At 44.8% G+C, this 18,317-nt stretch overlaps 1 protein-coding gene across 1 annotated transcript; it reads right to left on the reverse strand.

The window, feature by feature from the left end:
* Positions 1–9,299: 9,299 nt before the first annotated feature.
* CBLN2 (cerebellin 2 precursor) lies at positions 9,300–16,664 on the reverse strand. Its single transcript, XM_055800690.1, has 4 exons — positions 16,553–16,664; positions 15,031–15,639; positions 12,689–12,808; positions 9,300–12,401 (listed from the first exon to the last, which is right to left on the reverse strand). The coding sequence occupies exons 2-4, from the start codon at positions 15,391–15,393 to the stop codon at positions 12,204–12,206; spliced, it is 681 nt and encodes a 226-aa protein (XP_055656665.1). The 5' UTR covers positions 15,394–15,639; positions 16,553–16,664; the 3' UTR covers positions 9,300–12,203.
* Between the last annotated feature and the right edge of the window lie 1,653 nt (positions 16,665–18,317).

Raw genomic sequence — 18,317 nt, forward strand, 5'->3', positions numbered from 1 at the left:
TAAAAAGATATGAAAGTGTATTTAAAGATATGTCATTTTATATCACCCCCCCTCAAACTGAAAAATAAAATATTCCAACTAAATCTACAGCAGATTTTTAAAAGGTCAGCAAAAGTATAAACCCAAAACATGTGTCATTTATTTTTCCCTTGTTTTCAAACGGCTTTTGGGAGCCAGAAGGACTGCAGGTAGCCAGACTGTTCTCTATATGCGGCCAGGTCTGGAGAAATCACAGCACAGACTGACCATCTCTGGAAGAACCACACTATTGCAAGGAGCATGCCGAGCACGCTAGAGGGAAACAAGGGGAAAGGGGCAGGTTAGCTGGCCCAAAATGACTCTGATGACATCTTTTAGTGAGTCAGGAAAAGAAACCCCTTCTTAGGAAGCAATGCACCCTTCACTTCCCACTGATATTGTTAGGGGGGGGATTACTCATGCTGGCTACATTTTCAACAGTTGGTAGGACTGGTGAATCATTTGCAGAGAATGACAGGAACTAGCATAAATGGAAAGACTGTTAACAAAAACAAAAGGGTACAAAAGCCCTTAAAAATAAATAGAAACAAGAAAAGAAAAATACGGAAGTGCTCGGAATTCTGTCCTGTTGAAGCATTTTTGAGAGAAACACACAAAACCTTAAAACTTTCACCTTTTTTTGTGAGTTGATTTTTTTCTTTTAACTTGGAAAGCATCTGTAAAAGCTATGTCCCTTTTGCCATGTTCCTCCATTGTCACATCAGACTGTATTTAACATCTCTATGATGCTCTTGTCTTACCAGGTATTTTTTGTATTGCATGATTTCATCACTTCTTTCATTCTCTTTCCCTATACATACTTGCTGCAGTCTGACCAGATGCATTACAGGACCTGAAACTCCATTTATTTGTTCTGTTGTTCACTTTGGGGTTTTGGTTGGGTTTTTTTCTCTTTCTCTGCTTTTTGTTACAGCTTTTGCCCCAAGTCTCTCATTCTGTAGATCCTTCTTTTCCACTGCTGGAAAAAAAAAAAATCTATTCTTATTCCATTATTTCAAGACCTGTCCCATGTTTTACACCTAATTTCTCTTCCCCCATGCCTTATTTACCATCACACCAGATCATTTACAGTGCTATTAACATCACCTTCCAAACAGGACCCCTGCTTTCATTTGATGCTATTCTCTTGCCTTCCATGTTCCTCAGTTTGTCATTTCATTTCATTTCTTGTCATCTGGCATATGCTTATTCCTGTTTCTTCGTAATTGTCTGACTTTCAGGTGCTAGAAAGATACATAATGGTAAAAACATCAGTGAAGAAAGTACATCAATTTTTCTGTTGTCAGATTAGCTGCTGCTGAAGCATTGAGATACTGTCCAGCTGTCACAGAGCATAATCATACATTTTCCTCTCCTCTCACCAAGCCTCAAAGAATTAGTATTGGGGATGCCATCTCAGTATCCTTATCTCTTCACCTATTATCTGTTTTTAAGCAGAAATGGAGTGCCTGCTAGATCCAGGATCTTGCAGAAATATTACAGAGGCCCAGACAGCCCCTAGATTATCACCCCTTACTCATCCTTGTGAGTACCAATGGCCAGGGGAAACCAGAGTGCATCAAGAATGACCCTGAAGAGCTCGAGAGGTTGGGTGATATCTCCTCAATCTTTCCAGTGAAAGAGAAAGGCTCAGATAGAAGGAAAAGCATACTGTGTGTCAATACCTGACTTTTGTGTGGTTTGTATCCCATGCAGGGTTTTCATGTCCATGATCACAGGACACTCTCTCAGAAATAAGTTATCTCCATCTGACAAAGTGGGGCAAAAGCATTTTTGCAAACTAGCTTGTCAACTTAACGACAAAGCCTTTAAACAAGGTTTTTCAAGGGATTAACACCAAAGCCTGAGAGAAAGGGAACAATATGGAGCAAGGAGTTTGGGTGACAACACTGTAAAGAAGGTTCTCACACATTCCTTAAGAAAACAGCACAACCAGGGACCTATGCCAAGTGCCTGGACAAGAACTCCTTCAGCATGACAAAAAAACCAAAAAAAAAACCAAAACAAAAACCAAAAACAAACAACAAAAACCCCCAACAAACAAACAAACAAAAAAAAAACCAAAGAAGAGGAATTAGAAGTTGTGAGCACTTGCAGGGTAACAGAAGCATGGTGGGAAAGCTCACATGACTGGAGCACTGTGATGAGTGTACACAGATTCTTTAGGAAACACAGGTTGGGAATGGGAGGAAGAGAGATCATGCTCTATGCAGAAGAGCAGCCTGACTAGGTGTGGCTTTGCTATGAAATGGTCCACAAGCCAGCTGAGAGTTTATAGGTCAGGATCAAAGGGAAGCTAGTGAAGAAGCTGTTGTGATGGGTTTCTGCTACAGACCTCCTGACTAAAAGGCAAAATAAGATGCAGCCTTCTTTAGATGACTGAAAGAAGACTTACAACCTGGAAGATTAAAAATATTGATTGGCCACGGAATTAGGGAAGCTAAAACTTTGCTGCAATTGAAATTGGCAAAGAATGTGAATGCCAAAAATAAAGGGATAGCAGTGTTCAAAACTTTCTTTGTCAAGTTCTTAACTAATAAGGTATGCCCTTTGCATTTCTTCTGACACTGTGCCTACTGGCAGAAGCATCTGAGAGACCAAGGTACTGGCTATGGTAGGGAAAGATTATTTAAGGTTCAATTGAGTCAATAAATTGGTTATACAGCAGTTCATGAGACCACATGAGATCTTATGTCAATGAGGGAGCTTAGTCAAAGTCACCTTTCAAAAATTAAGTGACCAGGAGAGGTCTTTAGTGACTAGAGAATGGACAGTGTCACACAACTCTTCAAGATCAGTGAAAAAGACGATCTGAGGCATCAGAGGCTGGTCAGCCTTACTTCAGTCTCCTGGAATATTATGGAGAAAATCTGCATATGGAAGTCATTCATAGACAGAAAAAGAATGGGAACAACCACAATGGATTTATTTTTTGGATTTTCACAACAGGAAAATCATGCTTAACCAGCATGACTGTCCTCTCTGATGACTGGCTTGGTGGACAGGGGATGCTGTTTACCTTGACTTTGTCATGACTTTTGACATGGCTTCCCATTGTGTCTTTGTAGCCAAGCTAAAGAGATATGGACTAAAGATGGATGGAAAACTGGTTAGATCAGGAGGCTAAAAGGGTAATGAGTAGCAGTTTGAAATCCATTTGCCAGGCAGTTACTAGAGGCTTTCCTCACAGGTGTGTACTAGGTCTGCTATCATTTAGTATCTTCATTACGACCTGGATGAAACAGCAAAATGGACCCTCGGCAAGTCTGTGAATGAAACCAAATTTAAAGGAAGAAATTGATATGCTAAACAACAGGGCTTCTGACAGACTGGGCTAACAGAAACTCATTAAGTTCAACAAAGGCAAGTAGAAAGTCCTAAACCTGGGATGAAATGTTCTCATGCAGCAGTATTTTCTAGGGCTGACCAGACAGAAATAAGTTTTGCTAAAAAAAAAACCCAACAAAACAACTGAGATCCTAGGGTAACAAGCTGAACATCAGTCAGGAGCATAGCCTTGCAGTAATAAAGGTTTATTACATAGTCAGATGTACTAGCAGGAGCATAGCAGGCAGATCAAGATCCCCTATATTTGGCATTTGTGACCACACCTGGAGTATCTTGCTCAGTTTTTTTTTCCCCAGTACAGGAGAGGCAGTGACACTAGGGAGCAAGTCCAATAGAGGAGCATCAAGATGGTAAGTTGCCCAAAAGCCTCCGGAGATTTTTTTTAATAGATCATTAAACCTATAGTCCAGATTCATTCACCACATTTACTGTTTATAAGAAAGCATACACTGATTTGCAGTCTTTGGTCCAGCACCTGAGATACTGAGTCTGTGCTCTGCCATGCCAACTAAATGCTGTCTGAAGTTACCTCTCACTACACCTGGCTGCCTTGGGCATGGATAGAGTACAGAAGTATAGCCTATATTCAACAAACATCCTGACCCTGTCTCTTTCTAAACATGGCGGAGATACTTTAAGCCTTACAGTAACCCTGACAATCAATAGTGTATTAAGAAAACCTACCCCTTATTGGCTTAATATGCTACAAGTACACTTGTAAATCAAGTTTCAATCATTTAGTTCAGACAGAAACTATGAAGCTCTGGAAAACATTAGTGAGCAGCTAAAAAGCATGTGACAGGGAAATACCTTAGGATCAAGACACGAAGGCATGAAGAGCAGGAGTCCTCAAACTACAGCCTGTGGGTCAGATACACCCCCCCCCCCCCCCCCCCAGAGTCCTCAATCTGGCCCCCAGTATTTACAGAACCTGCACCACCCACCCTGCCAGGGGTTGGGGGGGGGGGGGGGGGCAGAACCAAGCAGCCAGAGATGACTGCCTGCCACTTCATCTGCACGCTGGCCCCCTGTTTAAAAACTTTGAGGACCACTGATATAGAGGAACGAAGGTAGTGGGTTGATTATCATTGACAATATGCAGCTGTGGCCTTGCCTCGAAGGAAGTGGGTTGATTGACATGGATGATGTGCAGCTGTAGCTTGTTCCTGCTAAATAGTTAAAGAGCACTGAGGATTGTGGGGTAGGTGGTGGGGTAGTGTGGTCTTTGGAGGAAGAAGAAACAGTATGGACAGTAGAATTTGACTGATGTTAAAAGCCTTGTTGCAGCCTACTAGTTTGTTTGTGCTACAACAGGCAAGTAAGCAAGGCTTGTTTTACTCCCAGTAAAAATCAGATCATTCTATATAGTGCATATGGATTCCATTTTTGTTTTCAGGAGGTAAGGTGCTTCTTGACTGAGTGGACAGGGAAAAATACCAAAATGTTTATCTCTTGTTTTATAACTTGTCCAGTGGTCTGAAATGTGTTAGCTCCACTGTGATCTCTGATTCTCATAGCTCTGTAAGGATCATTTTGTAAAGTTTGCTCAGTAATAGCATAGATATTTGTTACATAGTGCCTCATTCCATGCTTGAGTAGAATACACTGTGTGATATATCTGAGCCATCATCCTTATAAACAGTTCTGTACAACCACTAATCACATATGCATGTTTAATCCTACCTAAATTGCATACAAATGTTCATGTAATCTTATTAATTGCATTAAAGTTAGAACCTGGTGAAGTGTTTTATGTACAAATTTGTCACTTATAGCTGCAATTCACACGTGTATGTGTACCCATATGCTTTTGAGGTTGGTATGTGTGCAAAGAATAGTTAGTGACCTCTGCTTGTTAGGAGGGTTTCTTCCCTTCCCCTCTAATTCTTGCAGACTGGTCTCACAAAGTCTTGTTAGAAGATCACTTAGGTACTTGAAGATCTGTTTTTTCACTTTTGTCAAATGCTCTAACACCTATACAAGAGGGTCTGTATTTTCTGAACAGGCTGTAAAAGAAAAGGGGGAGATTCCTAGTATCCCTGTTTATGGGGATATTTGAGATGGATCCAAGAAAACAGAGAGGTGCCAAGTCACATGGTTATGCAAATCATGCACTGTGAGAGAACAGGCTAAATGGGATCAAAACATTTACCAGAAGTCACTGATTTGCATACAGAACAATTTCCTGCTTTTATTATTATTATTTCTATTTTATCTTAGCTGGATTTCTATTTTTTCATAACTAGAGTGCATTCTCCTATCTGAGAGTTCTGGTGGCAGAACTGAGGCATGAGATAACTTGTGAGCAGCCAACTAAAGCTGACAATTTTGCATGAACAAGGTTTCACACAGTTATGAATGAGAAGCTGAATGGAAAAACATTATCGTAAAAAATACTCCTAAAAAAATTCAACATTAGGAGCCTTTCAAATATGAATGAAAGGATAAAAGAGGGCAGGAAAAGAGAAAGTGTCTTGAGAGGCAAGTGCAATGGAAATCTCCTTTTCTCTACTGCATAGTTCTAGCACAGTTCATGTTGTATAAAAAAACAATAGAAACCATTGCAAAGAAGAAAAATGGATGCTTTTCCCACGCAGGTGAAGTAATTAGGGAAGACTGATTTTACTAGACAGTCAGGATTAGTTACATCTAGAGAGATTATAAAGCCTAATAAGAACATGTAGCTCTCCAGAAAATTTAGGATATGGAAGAAGCCAGCTGCTGGAGAGTCTACCTATATCCACTTAAACTCCATCCTAAAATACTCCCAGTTATACTGTTATGAACAGGGCTGAGAAAATTCTGCTGTTGGTAAGAATAAATAATTTAAGAGAACTTGAAAGGTTATTTTAAAAAATAATTTCTTACATGTTTTCTCTGGCACAAAACCCTATAGGAGCAACATAATTTCTGTGCTAGGTTATTTCTCCTAGTGAACAAATATAAAGTTGGATAACCCTTTATCTTTTATCCACTGAAGTCTCTGTATTCTTAGCTCTTCATAGGTTACAATATAATGCATCTCTATAGAGAAAAGTTACACAACCAAAATTAAGTCAGTTTATAAAGATTATGGTTGCTAAACAACTAGGTATAGGGATATAGTTTCTCTTTCAGTTATAATATGTATTGCAGGTTTCCCATCCGGTATCAACAGAAGGACAAACTGAAGCTCCAGTCTGTAATATCTCCCTTTATGATGTTTTGAAGCAATTCCCATGTGGCACTACAGACACACTCATCACAAAAACTTTCAAGAGGACTTGAGGTAATAAAAGTCTTTTATTAATAACTCTATGCTTCACTTTACCCTAATATTGCCTAAACTGTGGCACCTTTAGCACTGAAATGTATACTGTCATTTGCTATTACTCTGTGTACTCTTGGATGTAAGCAAAGTTAAAAAGTTTTAAGTTTAGAACGACAATAAATAACAATTAATTTATTGGAGTAATGCTTCAGTGATAGGAAGGCCAAGCTATATATGAAAATGTCAGCTCTCTGTCCATCCATTCCTAACTAAAAATGTGTTTTATGTGCATGTGTACATATACTTATACACGTGTATGCTCACATACAGAGAAATAAAAGCATTTCAAAGAAGTAGTTTCAATTAATTGAAATATATCAGATATGTGAATGTTACATAATAACTACTAATTTATGAATTTATGTTTCTGTTGAGACATTATATCAATACGTCAAACAGTAGTCTTAATACAGCTGATCTCACAAAATAATTTGAAATTTTATTTTAGATTCTTATAGTAAAAGTAACTTTTCATTATTATAATGGTATTAGTATCAATCAGTAGCATTAGTATTAGTTAACTGTAATAATTTGCTGAGTTCTGGAACATTTATCAATATGACCTGAATTTTTCTTGATGCCAATTATTTCCTTTTTTTTATGCAGAATTCATAATAATAGTAATCATTTACTTCTCCATGTCTTGCCAGGCAATTATTTTTATATTATCTGTCGTATGTGATCTGCAGAGACAGAGACAGTGTTAGGCACCTTTATTTTGATGATGAGTAACAGAGGGGATTCATAAAATACTTCAATGTGTATTACCTACGAAGAAATGGGGTATGTTAAATACACTTGGCATGTGAAGTGTATTTTCATTATTACACTCAAATAGTATAAAATACAGTTAGTGGTCTTTGGATTTTACTGATAATGGCTAATAAGAAAAAAGATCATGATTTTGCTGGATGACTGTAAAAATTACTGTTTTGAGAACAGAATTTAAATGTGTTCTAATTACATTTGTAGGATTTTGATTACATTATCAGAATTATTATTACTGTTGAAATACATTCAAACTGAAGAACGATTATTGTGTTAACTAAGGGTTTGCACTGATGATCGTCACTGTCTATTATTTAAAGTAAACATTATACTAGAACATAACCAAAATCCAAATCCTAGAATTCAGGCCAAATACTAATGATGTTTTTCATGAGCTCCTCTATAGAGGAATGGACTGTACTGAAGGAGAACAAGCAGGATTTTCCTTTTTGTTGAAATGGCAATATGTTTGTTTGGCTATGGAGCACTTGAATTTTGCTGATAGTTATTATGTAAGCAGCTGATCAAAAGTTTTGCCGATCATCTGCCCAGCCACCTAGTCTGTGTCTTAAATACAGCCACGATGGGTATCAGTAAAATAACCTGTTAATGTGATCTAGTTAACAAGTGGCCAGGAATCATAAAGTTCTGTTTTGAGCATTCTGAAAGATTAAGACAAGTCAAATAAAAGAATATGCTCCATTAAGAAAATGGGAAATGTACAATTAATCATTATTATTTACCAACATGATTAGAAACAGGCATGACTCATCTCATCAAACATGATCCTGGAACAATTGTTCAAGACAGTATGTGGTTCCAAATCAAGAAATGATGCATTGCCTCAAAGACATTCCTTGGCCTTTCAACAATAAATAAAACCAAAAAGAGATGAGTCAATTGGGTTTTTTAGTTATATATAGCTGTTTCACTGACTTTAACTGACAAGTCATTACCCATGGAAATTATGAAGTATATTAACGACACTGATTTCTGAGTGCTTGTTAACACTAGAAAGTTATCCTGGACTGAAGCAGACTATTAATTCTAACAGCTATTTTTAAACAACGTTACCTGTGACCCTGCCTATTCCAGAAATGAATGTCACATTACAAGGACATGAAACCACTTAAGCTATTTCTGAGTAACTCCCTCAGTAAACAAGCCCTTTTAGCCTACCTTCTACTCTCTCAGAGTGTCCAATATAGAAATTTTGTCAATAAAAACCAAATGTTCTTTTTAAAAGTTAGAAAAGTCACAGCCAACAAACACAATTTAACTTCTAAACAACTCCCTAGTTTCACGTCTCTGTCTCTTTCCTTCTCCCACCTAAAATAAACAGATCCAGATTGCAAGATGCTGACCAGTAATGAGAGACACTGCACATCCATCACACCCATGGCCTCAGGAGGAGGTGAGAGCACACAGGTTTTTGCAAGACCATGTTCAAGCTATGGATATAAAACTTAAAAAACCTAGAGGAAAGCAACGAAGTATATGATGAGTATTTATCATTCCTAATACAGGTTTCTGGTTTCTACCCTGCCAAAAGTACAGTGAAGAAACACTAAAACAGTGGTTCCCAAAAACACCCAGGTGAAGATTGTTCCCCAGAAGGGAAATGGTGAAACTGACAGTGTTTTCATAGGAATATCTTATGATCCTGTTACACAGCAGCTTATGAGAAAGTTTGAAAATTGTTAGAAGGAATATTGTGTTATTACCCCCACAGGAAACAGAGCCATTATTGTGCCATCGGACTGCTTCACTGCCTTATGTGTTTTATACTTGTGGACTCTCATAGTGCCCCTCAACATTAAATTTACAACAACTCTGAATGTTACCCAATCAATTTATTTATATAAATTACTTTAGAGAAGTCTAGTCCTACTGTGACGGGAGACTGCTTTAAGTGGTCTCACATAATATTTCTTCTTGTATTTACAGTGCAGCTGTTGTATGTTTTCCCCCTCTAACACAAAATATATCATGATATCCACACCTTAGTATATCAAAATGTCTACTGTTTACAATGACAAGTAGATTGCACCTTCTCAAACTCAGACAGAAAATTAAGTAAAAGGGGAAAGGGAATAAATATTGCAAAGAATATTAAAAAAAAAGTGCACCATGATTGTAATTAGTGTACAATAAGAATTTACTGTCCATTTTCAGTTTAATTTAACTGTTTATGTAACAGTCTTATCTCTATAGCTTAGCATAAAGGACACATGAGTAGAAGAGAGAGAAAGGCAGTATATTAGAGACCTTTTCTAAATTCAAAAGAAAATTGCTTATCATATAAACATATATAACTTTACAAAATAAGCATGGTCAAAATTACTGAACTTGAATACATGAAGTGGGATATTCAGATTCTGCAGCTTCAGCAGCTTAAGCAACTTCCAAGAATACGTGTAAGGAAAACCTAAACATTGGCCTTATGTGGCCTAGGAGAGAGCCAGGACTAAGATGTCATTGCCTTATTCAAACCAGATGAACTGAGATAAACGGGCAGAATTTCAAAGTAAGACTGAGGAAATGTAATAGAAACTGAAAACTTGGCACTTTAAACCCACCCCTGTATCTATTTTTTTGAGAGACGTGATCAAATTTTAAACACAAAAGCTTAGACTGATAGGTACTTTCACAATATCTACCATTAATACAACTATTTTTATAACCATTTTTGTATTTTAATAGAAAAAGGTTGCTGCTGATTCAGGGTTTATTTTGTGTATTTAAACATAGCCTGGTGATAATTTGCAGCTAGAAATATTGCAGTCATGCCAATGCACAAGGGGGAACAAAAACTTAACCCATTAAAAAGCAAACCGGAAACCTAGTCATTCAGTAACCAGCAAAGTGAAACATCAAAGCAAACAATCGTCATCGATGGTGAAAATATATGAAAATATTAAATTGGCTTATGTTTTAGTCATCTGACATATCATAAGCAACACAGGTAAGGGTTTTTTTAAGAATATATCACTTTAATTGACTTTGTCCCTTTAATGATAAATTTACAATGAAAATGACATGTCCACCATAATTTTGAAATACAACATAGCTACCACCAATTTGCTGCAAATACCTTGCACTATATGTGTTTGTGGAAGAGGAGTAAATCTGACAAAAATAAATTCTTATACACATCCACCCTTGTGGGATTAATAGCAAGATGAAATACTTAAAATTAAAAATGTGAAGATTAAAAATATGTAAAATAATATAAAAATTCCTCCTGGATCTCCTCAAGCAAGGTTTTCCTCAGCACACTAATACAGCAATCTTCATAAAAAAAGCAAAGAAAGATCTGTGTATTGGGAATGAGGCACAAGGATGCTATTGACATTGGCCTGATATTTTACCTCTTGTTGATTGGGGTAATAACATTTCCTAACCTCCAATATCCATATACGTCCACCCCTAGAACTCCGAGGCTGTTTGTATTGGGAAGAGCACACACGGCTAATAAATGCATGGCACCTGTGCAACATGGTGCTTTTGCTGATCCTCTGAGGCCCCTCCCTCAAAGGCTGTCAAAGATGCTAGTGTCAATTCCTCCAATACTTGCTATGGACAGGTCAAGTGGAGATGGTTTTATTTAATTTGGAAGAGGAAGAGTTTGCTCTGCCATCTCTCCATGCTTCCAGAATGTGTACTCAAGCATTAGTGGACAAATACATCAAATAAATATCAGATAAAAGCACCCAAAATACACTCAGCAACGCAAAGAAAGGATATATTTTAGGGTATGGTCAGAGAAGATATTCAAAGCCTCCATTGTTGCTTCTAGAAATGTCAGGACAATTCAGAAATGTCAGTTCCTTTACCGGTTTCCGGATTGTAACTGAAGGATCACATAGCTCTCTCGTTCTTTCTCTCTCTTTCTCTCTCGCTAAATAGGTCTATAAAGATCAGCTGGAAAGTGCAGACAGAATTGTTCACTGGTTAGCTTTACTTAGAGCTACAGGGTATATATGTGCTTTGTTTTGTCTTATTGATCGATCTAGCTTACATTTTTAGCACACACAAACAAAAATCAGGGAAAAAAAAGTCGATGAAAAACACGAACAACACAAAACAAATAAGGTTCCAATCGTGCAAATTTTGCTTCACTGGATAAAGCACTTCTTGACACAGTAATGTCCAGAATCCCCCTCCCCCAGAAAAATACAGGACTGAGACTGAAGCCACTCTTTTTTTTTCTTTTTTTTTTTTTTCCTTTTTTTTTTCTTTTTTCCTTAAGGCTATACAACACAAAGAAATAAAGCATGGAAAGAACACCTCTTTGGGCTGAACACTTCGTTCTTCTGGCTCTGGAGTGAGCCTTTGACAAAGCGATTGTGTGGTCCAAGTTACTTGTCTCACTGGGGCAACAACAAGAGAAAGAAAAAGAGGAAAAAATGAAAGAGAGGAAAAAAATAAATAAGAAAGTCAATGATCCCAACAATAAAATCCGAAATTGACTTTACAATCACAGGTACAAATTGCTCAGGTCGATAATTTCATTTCTCCTAAAGATCACTGTCGTCTAAAACTAATTAGAGGCGCAGGTTCCCGAGGAATTGTCAATATTCAAAGCAAATGTTGGAGTTTAGAAGGTTATCATTCTTCTACCGTGACAGTCTGACGGGGTGACTGGAAATATTGTCATGTGCTGCCAAGTTCAGGGTGTCGTTAATGATTGAATCCTTGCTCCAGCTCATGGATCTGTCTCCTGTTCAGCCTTCTTTTATAGTGGAAAGACTAAGAAGCCAGAAAAGGTTGAGTATTTCCACCCTCCCATGAGGTTACCCCTTTCCAGTTTGAGATGCACTTTGTCTTCTCTTTCCATGTGCAGCAAGACCCCATTGCTGGCTGCTTCTCTGGTGACGTCCTGATCCCCTGCAAAAGCTGAAATCACTGGGTAGCCGTTTTGCATTAAACTTACCTAAAAAGTGCAAAGAGAGAGAATCTGAGTTTTCTCAATACTCTCAATGACTTTTTTGCCCTGTGCACACCATTAAACTTTAGTTAGTGCAGGTTAGAAACAGGTCTGAATTAAGCTAACACAATGCATGACTTCTGTCATGCATACAGACCCCTTTAACTAAAATCACCCCTTTAACTAAGTCTCGTTCTTCACCTGCTGGTTTTCTAAATGCACTTAAGTGTCTAGAAATGAGCATTTAAAAAAAAAAAAAAAAGGTAAGACAGCATCTTTAGATCTCAACCCACCTGGATGGTTTGTCTGTTATAGACCTTGACCACGTGGAAACTGAAACTATATATCCCTTTTCTTGGTGCTACAAATATACTGGAAGCAAGATCAAAATGGTTGCCAATATTAACTAATACCTGTAAAGCAAAGAAATAAACCAAAACAAACCAAAACAACAAAAAAGGGAGAGAGAAAGAGAAGTCAGACCCCACCTTAGAAAAGCCCCAGTGAAAATCTCACATGAGCTCCACAAGCAATATAAAGCCTTGTCGAAATGCCATTTGCAGAACAATCAAAAGTGCACTGCAGGGGAAAGGTGCCGAGTTACTAAGGCAGTTAGAAAGCATCACAGTTCATAAAACGATTTAGTTATGCAAAAATGATCTCCAAAGTCTGTCAGATGAAATGCAGACGTCCACGCTGTACTGTTCATAAAGCAAAGGTGGCAGAAGCAGTGGGGAGGTGGAGGGAAGGAAAGGAGGAAGGGGAAAGAAGGAAAAAAAACACCACCCCATAACTCATCAACTCATAATGCAAATGTATATGTTTTCCGCTAAAACTACTGAAATCAGACCTGACCTCGAGTTTAATAGGATATAAAACTATAGTACTGCAGAGACGGGCAAAGGAGAAGAGAGGATGCTCAGCAACAGTAACGTGCCAGTTCATGTCCCTCTGTCCCTCTGGAGGGCTGTGCCGCCTGGCCCGCACCCTCCTCGGCCGCCTGGGGTGGGCCTCGTCCTCTTCCCCGACATCACTCTTAATTGGTCATATATTTCAATGTCTTTCGAAACAACGAAAAAAGAGAAAGAGTTGGCCCCTCCGGCAGATGTGCAAAGCCTCGCTCGGAAGCGGCGGCCGCAGCCTGGCCCCGCACAGGCTGGCGGAGCGGAGCCCGCCGATCTCACCGGGATCCGGCCGCGGCTTATCCGCTTGCTCCCCCTCCAGGCTCCAGCGGCGGGCAGCCTGGCGTGGCTCAGAAGTCACGGGCAGCCTGGCGTGGCTCAGAAGTCACGGGCAGCCTGGCGTGGCTCAGAAGTCACGGGCAGCGAGTGGCGACGACCGCGCGGGCCCGCGGCCGCTCCGTGCCCCAAGCGGGTGAGCCCGAGCCGGCCGCCCCGCCGTGCCCGCCCCCGCGGCGCCCCGGCCGCGCTCAGCTTTGTGGGCCACAAACTCTCTTTTAATGAAGAAGAATACAAATCAGGAGGAAACAAAAACAAAATACCCAAATCTTGAGATTTTCCTCCCAAACGCTATTGTTTCAAAGAAAGCACACAGACCCACCCCACAAAAAAAAAAAAAAGTAATCCGTTATTGTGGAGCAACAAGGGGAAACGCCATCAAACTCCTGAGAACTGAGCACTGCGGGCTAAAGAGTCTAAAATACGCTACATATGAAACAAGCTCCCTTTTTTTTCCTTTTTTTTCTTTTTTTCCTTTACTGAGCAGACTTTATGAGATCTTGTACACGAGGATAATAACTGCAAACTCATTAGGAGGGACAGTAGACAGATGAATGACCGGCGGACAGACAAATGAAAAATAAAAACCACAGAGAAAACAGTTTGTGTGTGCTAAGGTTGGCTGACTCTGCAATACTACTTCAGGAGCCGGAGCGGTAAAGAAAAAGTAAATTTCATCTCAAAAATCAAGCGGAAGGCCGGGGCATGGGCTCTGGGAGGCAAGCAGTGCTGCGGAGAAGGGACGTGAGGACGAGGCCGGGCTACCCGCTGCTCCGCCCGGGGTATGCGGTGCAGGATAACACCCCTCTGTTATAGCCCACCGGGGACATCGTTCACCTCGTTTGGCAACGCGGGAAACACCCTCTTCTTCCTCAGCCCTCCCTCCTCCTGAGAGCTGCTGTAACACTGCCAAATGCGCTCGGAACAAGCAGAACCGGCGACTCCCCACGGGTAAATCTCCGTCCTCCCCTTGCTCTGAAAACGAGCATTTCCGACGGAGCGCCGACGGGCGTGTGCGCATCTTCCCCCCGGCTCCTCCCTGACTGCTCGGGGAAATCCTGGGCTGCAAGGCGTCCCCGCAAGCGTCCGAGGCGCCAGCCCCCACGTTCAAACCCCCCCCGTACTGGCGGTGGGACCGGACACGAAGTCGGCATCCCCCTTCAGCACCCCTGGAAAGCCCCGCAGCCGCCTAAAAAAACTTCCCAAACTGTTTCCGGGGAGATGAGCTGTACAACTTCTATTAAGCGGGTGGGTCAGGATTACAAGGTGGAAGGGGAGCGAGAACGAAAGCAAGCGTGCGGTGGCGGGGGGCTCGGGGCGGGGATGCCGGCGCAGGGGGCTCGGGGCCGGCCGGCGCGGCGGTGGGGGCAGCGAAGGCAAAGCAGGCGGCGGCTGACCTGGTCGAAGTAGATGGTCATGGTGCGGTTGCTCATCTCGGAGGGCTCGTGGTTGGTGCTGCGGGTGGCCGAGAAGGCCACCTTGGCGCTGCCCGAGCGCACCGAGATCCCCAGGGAGGAGGTGATGGCGCCGTCGGCCGAGGGGCTGGAGTCGCACACCACCAGGCACTTCCCCTCCAGGACGATGGGCTCCGTGTCGTTCTGCGCCCGCACCGGGCACCCGGCGGGCAGCAGCAGCAGCAGCAGCGGCAGCGCCGCCGCCAGGCAGCAGCAGCAGCCGCCCGCCGGCTCCGGCAGCGCCCCCCGCCGCCGCCGCCCCATGCCCAGCGCCAGACCGCCGCCGCTCCGGCTCGCCGCCGCCATGCGGGCGCCCCGCGCCGCCGCCGCCGCGGGCGGGCGGCCGCGGGGAGGCGGAGGGGGCTGCGCGCCTGCTGCCGCCGCGGCGCCCTGCGGCCAGTGCTCTGCGGGACGGCGGCTGGGCAGCGGCGGCTGCGGCCGCGCCTTCCTCCGCTTCTCCTCCTCCTCCGCCTCAGCCTCCTCCTCCTCCTCCTCCTCCTCCTCCGCGCGGGTCGAAGGAGCCTCCTCAGAGGGCGATCGGCGCGCAGCAGCCTGGCAAGGGCAAAGGCGGCGGTGAGGCGGCGGAGCGGGCGGCCGGGAGCCGGGCACCGCGCTACCCAGCAGAGCGCCGCCGCCGCGGGCTCCCGCCGCCCCGCCCCGGCCGCCCAGCCGGCACAACAGGTCCGGGAGGGACCTCGCCGCCCGGCGTCTGCTCGCATCGTCTTTCTCCCGTTCCCCAGCAGCCGGGGGTCCCACAGCCCCAAGCCGTACCCCGAGGCGGGAGGACGGGGCAGCGCGGCAGATTTCGTCCCCGAACGCCCTGTGGAGCACCCTGCGGGCGCCTCGGACGCTCCCTTTCGCGCCCCACAGCCGACGGGGGCTCCCAAACTCGGCTAGTTGCACGGCCCCACTTTTTACTGCATCTGAGAGCCGGGTTTATGTCGGTCTCTATCGCCCCAGCCACTACGAAAGGAGATGTCAGCGCTGGTAGCGCTCCCTCTGCCCCGCGCTGGAGCTGCCGCGCTGTCCCTGGGCTTCGCGGCGTCCGGGGCGCCCCGGGCTGCCCCCGCCGGGCCCTGAGAGCCGCCGCCGCCCTCCGCGCCGCCCGGGGGCTTGTACTTCCCAACCCTCCGTCCCCCAGGCCAGGCTACCCCAGCTGCCGCCGATCCCGGCGGCTTCCTAAACTGTCGGGAAGGAAGCGGCCGGCTCCGGAATCGCCCGGTTCCCACCCCGGCATGCACACACATGGCAGGAGGCAAACCTCACCCGGCGTCTCCCTGGGAAGTTGCATCTCAGTTTTCCCTGCTCACCAGAACGCCCTGGGATCTCGCTCCTGGGAGATCCCCCCTGCGCTTCCCCCGAGGCATCTCTACCGCTGCCCTTACCCCGCATCTTATTGTCGCTGTCATTTAAAATGGTATTTTGCAAAAGGAACAGCCGGAAGGGAGGAGAACGGCCTTTTTACCTGGGAGGTCCATGACGGGAGAGGAGGGCTGGCTAGGTAGCTCGTCCGTGAACTTGTATTGCTTAGAGAAAATGAGCCGAGATTGCGCTGGCAGAAAGAAAAGGAAACAGGAGTCGCCTCTTTCCCTCCCGCCCATTGCCAATAATCCCCCCCCTCCCCCCCCCCAGCCGCTACCACTACCGCTCCACTCCTTCCCTCCTCCCCTCTCCACGCACACACAGCCGCTCGAACCTGGCAGGGATTCAGGCGCCGGGAGCGGAGCGTGACGCCGACACCCCCGGCGCCCCCGCACCCCAGCCCCTGCCCCGGGCAGGCATCCGCGCGCTGGCCCCGCATCCCGGCGCACCTCGGGCAGCTGCGGGGCTCGCACCGGGACGGTCACCGGGGCGCCCCGCCGCAGGGTGTCACTGGTGACGAGGAAAAGCAGTACCCCCCTCGCCTCTCATTTCTTCTTATAAACCCGTCGGGGTTTAAGTGGCCACTGTACAAACGTGCCACCGACACGTTAGCGCTTACGGGCCGCTGCTGCGGCCGAGCGGCGCAGCATCACTAACTGGAAGCTCTTTGGAATTCATAGGTGTTAATAATGATGATAATAATAATAACTAAAGATCAGACGTTGCTTGCGGTACTTCAGACCGTAAGGCTGTGCCCCGCGCACCGCAAGGCCCCGTTCCATGGCCGCGCTCCCGCACCTTGGCGCCCAGCGCTCGACGGCGGCTCCCCCTTTATTAAACTGTTTCTTCCCCCGGGCGGCTCCGCTCCCAGACCCGCACCCGCTCCCGGCTCGCTCCCAGACCCGCACCTGCTCCCAGACCCGCACCCGGCCCCGCCCGCGGCCTCGAGCCAAGCGCGGGCTCGGGGCGCCACCTGGCGGCGGCGCGTGGCGGTGCGCCCTCGGCGGGGCGGGCCGGGCCGGACCGCGGGGCCGCCGGCGGCTGGGAGGGCGCGAGGGTCGCACCGGGCCGGGGCGGGAGGGGCCCCCCCGCAGGGCAGAGCGCCAGGCTGAGGAACGGAGTGCCAGCCTCCCTCCCCACCTCCTGCCTGCAGGGCCGAGTGCGCGGCGCTCCCGGTTCCCTCCCGCCTCACGGAGCGGCAGTGATGATGTATGTCACAGTCAAGGTTATCACCAGCTATTACCTGCTGCGAATGTTTCAGCTCCCGTGGCTGCTGCCGAGAGCTCAGCGGCAATGCGGAAAGGGGGGAGGGGGGGGGGGCTAGGGCAAAGATCTGGCAATCAAGTTTTGTGAAAAGGCGTTTCGCAACGTTGCAAGTTGGTTTTCTGGTTGCGTAAAGCATTTTCCTAGAGATCCTGATACCCAGACATCAGCATCTGAAAGGAATGTGTCAGAAAACTGCATGTAAATCTCAACGGTAGCTCCTGATATGGAGAAAAATTTGCAGTTGTATCTCAATAGTAAAATTACAATCTCGTCTGTGAATGAGCACTTCTCTGTTTCAATCTTCTGCTTTAACCACAAGAAGGAACCCCTGTGGGTATCTGCCTGGTGATTTGCACCAAGAAATTAATCATGCCCTGAAATTGCAGCTAAGCGGTGTGCCGGGAATTCCTAACCTATACCTCCTTATTTCCAATAAGAATTTTGTACTAAGCCTGAAATACTTGTGTTTAATGGTCTTTTTCCTGAGTTCAGCCATGGAGGGATGAGAGTAGAAAGCAGAGAAGCGTAATGCATTAAAAGTATCAGAAATCAGAGTGGGAACCAGTCTGTGTCTGTAAGGCACCACCTATTCTGCAAGACAG

This window comes from Falco peregrinus, chromosome 3 (genome assembly GCF_023634155.1).
Source record: "Falco peregrinus isolate bFalPer1 chromosome 3, bFalPer1.pri, whole genome shotgun sequence".
NCBI classification, from domain to species: domain Eukaryota; kingdom Metazoa; phylum Chordata; class Aves; order Falconiformes; family Falconidae; genus Falco; species Falco peregrinus.